Genomic DNA, 6,000 nt, shown 5'->3' with positions numbered 1-6,000 from the left:
AAAGAATTATTATAAAAAAAATAAATCAAATTAAAGGATTATTTAGTTATTAACAATTTTGTTTTCTCCTATTAATGGATTTCTTCAACAAATAAAATAAAATAATAGAGAAATTTTTACCTGAGAAGAATATTTTAACATGTATTGAAGATGTTTATAATTGTTATCCTCGGCAATAAAATAATCTTGTACAATCTAATACAGTACTACGCATTAATCACACCCTCTACACACACACACACCCCAAAATTCACCAATTTAAAGCACCACAGGTTGATTAAGAAAAAAAAAAGACAAAAACACACAAAATTATACTGTCTCTTACCACTTATTATCTTTCTTTTTTTTAATTAAAATGTAAACCTGAATTGAATTCTTGTATCCACACCTATTAATTTTTCTAAAAATAAAATTGGATGACCATTTAGATACAAAAATAGGGATGTTCAGAATCCAATCCGATATACTCAATTCGTTTAATCCGTAAAAATTCAATCTGTTAATTGTTGGATTGATTGGATTGAAAATTTGATTATCCGCAATCAGTGGATTGAATATGAATTTACTTCTGCAAATCCGCAAAAATCAGTGAATCCAAAAAAAAAAGTATTTATTTAATTAAAAAAATAAAATTTGTAAATATGACATTAGTACTTACTAGTAAATAAATAAGTTAAAATATAATTATATTAACCCTAAATTATATCTTATCCGATAATAATATAAAATATTAAATAATTAAATAAACAAATAAATCTTCCTAAATAGTTAATTTTCATGTACTAATCTAAACGAACGAGTTTTTTTTTTTGTTTTGGTGTGTTATATTTTGAAATTTTAAATGTATTTTCTAACTTTATTTAAAAAATTAATTTATTTAAATTTGATCGGTAATAACATTATTTTTATATTAAATTTTTTATTTAGTTAGTTCGTGGATTGGAAATAATTAAAAATTTTCGGTCTGCAAACCAATCTACAAAATGGTGGATTGGATATGAATCGAGTTAAATCCGCATCTGATCCGTAGATGTATTAATTAGATTTAGATTGAATTTCACCAATTCGTAGATTATATTGAATTGAAAATTTATAATCCGTAAAATCTGATCCGTGAACACCCCTATACAAAAGCAAGTACATGCAAACACAATAGGTTTGCAACAAACACCAAGTTTGTGTAAAATTTCCTGTGAAAACAACCATCTTTGTCCATAATATATATGTATACACATACTATCAACGTGCGAAAAAGATGATGAAGGGAAAAAAAAGAATCTAAATCTGTCAGAATTCCTACGTATCTTCTGATAAGTTGTGCCCCATGCTTTCTCATCAAGAAACATTCCTCTTTTAACTAATAAACTTTTCCTGAATTCTTTCACTCACAAAGGTTTCTTTGAATCTTGAAACTGGTATTCTCCGGGAGGACGAAAATGCAAAAATTCTATCATTCTTCCATACACTTTGATATGTCTATCAACAACTTGAGTTTTGATTAGTGTTTTGGTTTGTAAAGACCGGGGAATCGCTGCTTGGACTGTCCCCCATGTCTTTTGTTTTGTGGAGAAGAAATGTCCCAGATAGGATTGTGACAAAGCCACACAATTCTGTCACTATCTGTGATGTATTTTGTGAGTCCCAGTCCTGTTGTAATTAGAAAGAAAAAAATTTTAAGAAAATGCAGAAATTTTACCTATTAGTAACTGAAAAAACTTAATTATAGTATTATGATGGTAAAGAAAAAGCAACATTTCAAGCATGTCACAAACTTGGTTTAATTCAATACCTTGAACATGATTATGCTAGCAACGATGGTGAGAGTTGTGAACATGACATAGTAGACTGGAGATATAACAGCCGTATTGAAGGTGTCCAGAGCCTGCAAATACACGGCGCTACTCGTTAAGAAAATGTAACCTTTCCATTGCAAATAGGAATTTATAAAATAGAAATCATCAAAAAAAGATTGTAATTATGTGGCAAAAATCATATCATATTACAGTAATCTTTTACTCATCATGCAAATGCAATTGTAAACAAGTTCTCTAAAGAACTATGATTTAAAGGCTTACAGTTTGCACCATGTATGAGAACTCGACAAGGTTAAACATGTTTCTGCCCCAAAATCAAATAAGAGCAAGGACTTATAATTATTCTGCAAGATGGATAGTTGAATTTTGGCGTTTAAAGGGAAATTTACCACCGAAAGAGAAGTTTAAAAAAAAAAAAGGAATAATCCGTGGTTAGAGGAAAGGTGAAAACTGAATCATATCAGTTTTATTTTTTTATGCTCATTGTTACCAGGCCAAAAGCAGATTCTGATGATTAATCAATCAAGGTGGTGAGCTTGTTTCATCTATATATTTTCAGTGAATAAGTACTTTTGGTTTTGTGTTGAGATACCCTCTCTGCTTGAAAATTTACAGGTTCCAGTCATGTCGTAAAAATCATCTCCTTTTAGAAGATTTGTAAGAAAATTCAACCTTCTTCAGTAATATTGTCGGATATTTGAAGGCTAAGAAAATAAAAGTTTGCAAACAGTTATGTATAGAAATGAGTTAAGGAGAAAGAATAAGGTCACCTCTAAAAGCCACTGAATTTACCATAAAAATTCAATGCAAGAGATTATATTTCCAAGATAAATATTCACCAGAATGCAATTTTAATTCATAGACGAAACTTCCATCTCACAAGTTATGCTTAGGGATTTCTGTGAGTTATATACTAAATTTTAACTTGGCTGAACCGACATTCTTGATTCAGTGACTACAATTGTCCTATATAATCCGCTAACTTCAACCTTTAAAATGTATAAGTTCAGTTGTCTTTGGAAAAAGAGCTTTAGCAAAAAAAAGTCAAAAGAGATGGAGAGAATTTTCACAAATTTACCTTGTTCAAGTAGTTTATTTGCAAAAGACAGGTAAAGATCACTACCACAGTGAAAATCCATGTCTGGTAGTAGACAAATTGATTATGTCCTGAAAAACTTAGCTTCAAAGCTATACCTAATGCTTTCACACTCATCACCTGCATTTAAATAATGGTATTAGACTCACTGGAGAATCAAACTTCGTTGTAGCATAAACAAGTTTCAAAGATGATGCGCAGACCGTAATAGAGCCCATAGCTGAGCAAATTCCAACATATACTATCAAATGGCTGTTCCCGTAAGTTGGCACAAACTTAAAAATTAGGACACCCACCACAACCAAAACTATGCCACCATAGACAAGGAAACCTGAAAAAAATGAACATTTGTGTAAACTGTTGGACATGCAACTAATCCTTCCCTTAAGCGATTGAAATTAGCCCTGACTAATAATAAAACGAATATATCAGGCTGCTAAAATGATCAAATTTTGTTTTACTTCTTAAATACCTGGCTGTGTAGCTAGGTGCCACAGTTCCTTAACAGAATGAATAGTTCTCTCATGTGGAGCATGTAAAACTATACTTACGGAGCCCACCACACACAGAGCACATCCTAGCATACCAAATATATGCAGTTTCTCCCGCAGAATAAAATGAGCTAGCACTGCACTGCATAATAATGATCTCATCAGAAACTAATACAAAAAAATAGGTCCACTTAATAATGTAAACACAGCCATCCATTTTAGTCTACTGTCTACCTATTATATATGTATGTAGAAATAAACATACATGTATGTGGACTAATAAATTTAAAAGGAACAAGCAAAAGAAACAAAAATTTCTCTTGAATTCGCTACTGCAATCAGTGTTGATAAGATCATCATTACCTGAATATGATACTTAACGCTCCCAAAGGAGTTACAAGAATTGCAGGTGCAAATGCATAGGCAGCAAAATTAGCTATCTCCCCAACAATCACTACAAAAACAGAATAATTCAGATTAAAAGATATTGAAAAGAAGCAATCATCAGAAGATTTTAGATGACAGAGGAGATATGATAGCTAGTTAATAGACCCTTTCTAGCAAACAAAAAACATAAAAGAGGAAGCAAACTTGTGTAGGTGTGCGCACGTGCGTGGGTATATCAATCTTTCCACAATATATCCTCATGATTTTAAAAGGGTTATGTTCTTATCCTCTGACAACTGAAACTACCAAATGGGTTTATTATTAAAACTATTTTACCACAATCCACTTCTAATGAGATTTTAACATTTCTGAAGTAACATCTTCAATGAAGTTGGAAATGTCATCAAATTATAAAATTACAAATTCTCTTCATGTTCATAATTTCTGCAAATCTCAGCATATTTCAGGCTTCCAGTTTGTTATTCCTAAAAACCAAAGTTCATTCCACAAGTCATTCAGATAAACTATTGTGTTATGTCCACCATGAACCATGCTCAAACCAGCATTCTTTTATTCTATCGGTATCAATGGAAGCACTCACAAAAATGTTTACCATACTGCCAACAAACACAAAGACGCAGGATAGTGACTTCATGTTCGAATGAGTCACTGAAAAAACTGTGGTAGAACACTAGAACATGTGTATGAGTAAATCACTGTTCCAACATATGTTAATAGTACTTCTACATTCACCGGCATGCAGTTGTGTTCATATTCGCAGTTTGTTAATTCCTAACGACAACAAATTTTATTTGAAGTTAATCAGGTAATAGAATTCAGGTACTTGATAAAACTTTTCACTGGTATCTAATAGTGCATACACAAACTTTGTCAATCATAACACACATATAAATTCCCCATAGTAAAAGAAAAGGATAAAAACTAACCAGGAAGCAAAGCAAAACAATTCATTTATTCTTAGTTCCATTGAAACCAAAAGAGCTTATAAGAATGTTAAACTTACTAGTTATCATCCCAGCCCACCACCAAGGTTCATACAAGTATGAATATCCTCCAGAACCTGATCAAATTAAATTACAAGCAACAAAATACTTAAGAACACCAATTCAATAATCAAATATTAATTAATTGATCAAATAAATTATGGGGATATAAAATGAAATGAAATTCACCTGCTCTTGTTCCAGTAGTCCCAGCTTTTTTGAGGCCTTTCTTCTTAATAATAAAACTGGAGCCAATAAAAATGCTTGATGATACAGCCAAAACAAACCCATGAACGTTGTCTGATGATATCCCCATTGACCAAATAAACTCACCAATTATCAAATTCTCTTTTTTGTTTTTGTTTTTTTTTTTTTTCTCTGCAGATGCCAAGATGATCAACCCCAAATCCCTGCTCCACTGAATCCATCAAATTCAATTCAAAACACTATACACACATCACATTCATAATTATTAATATTCATTCATGCATGACAAAGAATTAATTGTACCTTTCTTGGCAAACTGCAAAGGGGAAAATTGGGAATATTAATAGCCCATATTGTGTGTCATATCATGTCAAAATATGATCATGTAGGGAGTTTTGATGATGGTTTTTCTTTTCTTTTTCTTTTTTTAAATTTTTGGAAGGAATGTTTTTGAGTCTTTGAGATGTTGATTTGTGTGATGGATGGTTTGGTTCTTGGGTTTGAGCCTAAAAATGGTAAGAAAAATTATCTGAGAAAGTGTTGTTGTTACTGCTGTCGTAGATGTTTTTCAGTTGTTTTGTTTAAAGTTTTGAGAAATGGGAAACTGAAGACCGTTACGTTCAACGTCGATAAAACACAGCCACAATTTATGATATAATCTCCGAGTCCCGCGCTCTCTATAATCTGTGACCCCATGGCTCTTATGTAATGACATGAACATGCTTTGCTTAAATGGGCTTTTTCTTTCCAATTTTGTCCTCGTTTATATTTTTGCATGTGAAAGTAAATTTTGAATTATCCTCACATAAATCTCATAAATTGAATATTTTTAAATTGTTCACTCAATTGATTATTTTTAAATTATTCTCTCAATTAATTATTTTTAAATTTTTCTCTTAACTTTTAAAAACTTTAATTTTTTTAATTTTTTTAATAAAAATAAAGGATAAATCAAAAATTTTAGAAACAATTTAAATACAATCAATTCACAGAAAAGATCA

At 31.1% G+C, this 6,000-nt stretch overlaps 1 protein-coding gene across 2 annotated transcripts; it reads right to left on the bottom strand.

The window, feature by feature from the left end:
* Positions 1–1,157: 1,157 nt before the first annotated feature.
* Positions 1,158–5,701, bottom strand: LOC102625861 (probable magnesium transporter NIPA2). 2 transcript variants are annotated; one of them, XM_015533776.3, is made up of 9 exons: positions 5,303–5,701; positions 4,982–5,210; positions 4,813–4,869; positions 3,765–3,855; positions 3,383–3,543; positions 3,114–3,241; positions 2,893–3,030; positions 1,790–1,882; positions 1,158–1,647 (listed from the first exon to the last, which is right to left on the bottom strand). In XM_015533776.3, exons 2-9 carry the CDS (start codon positions 5,106–5,108, stop codon positions 1,480–1,482), a joined length of 963 nt encoding a protein of 320 aa, XP_015389262.2. In that variant the 5' UTR covers positions 5,109–5,210; positions 5,303–5,701; the 3' UTR covers positions 1,158–1,479. The 2 variants fall into 2 exon arrangements, with proteins under 2 accessions (XP_015389262.2, XP_006489857.2); XM_006489794.4 differs by having other exon boundaries at positions 4,982–5,202.
* Positions 5,702–6,000: the final 299 nt, after the last annotated feature.

The sequence above is a fragment of the Citrus sinensis genome, chromosome 9 (assembly GCF_022201045.2).
Source record: "Citrus sinensis cultivar Valencia sweet orange chromosome 9, DVS_A1.0, whole genome shotgun sequence".
Classification (NCBI taxonomy): Eukaryota; Viridiplantae; Streptophyta; class Magnoliopsida; order Sapindales; family Rutaceae; genus Citrus; species Citrus sinensis.
The sequence above is the reverse complement of the archived record's forward strand: the minus strand, read 5'-3'. Positions and strand labels throughout refer to the sequence as shown.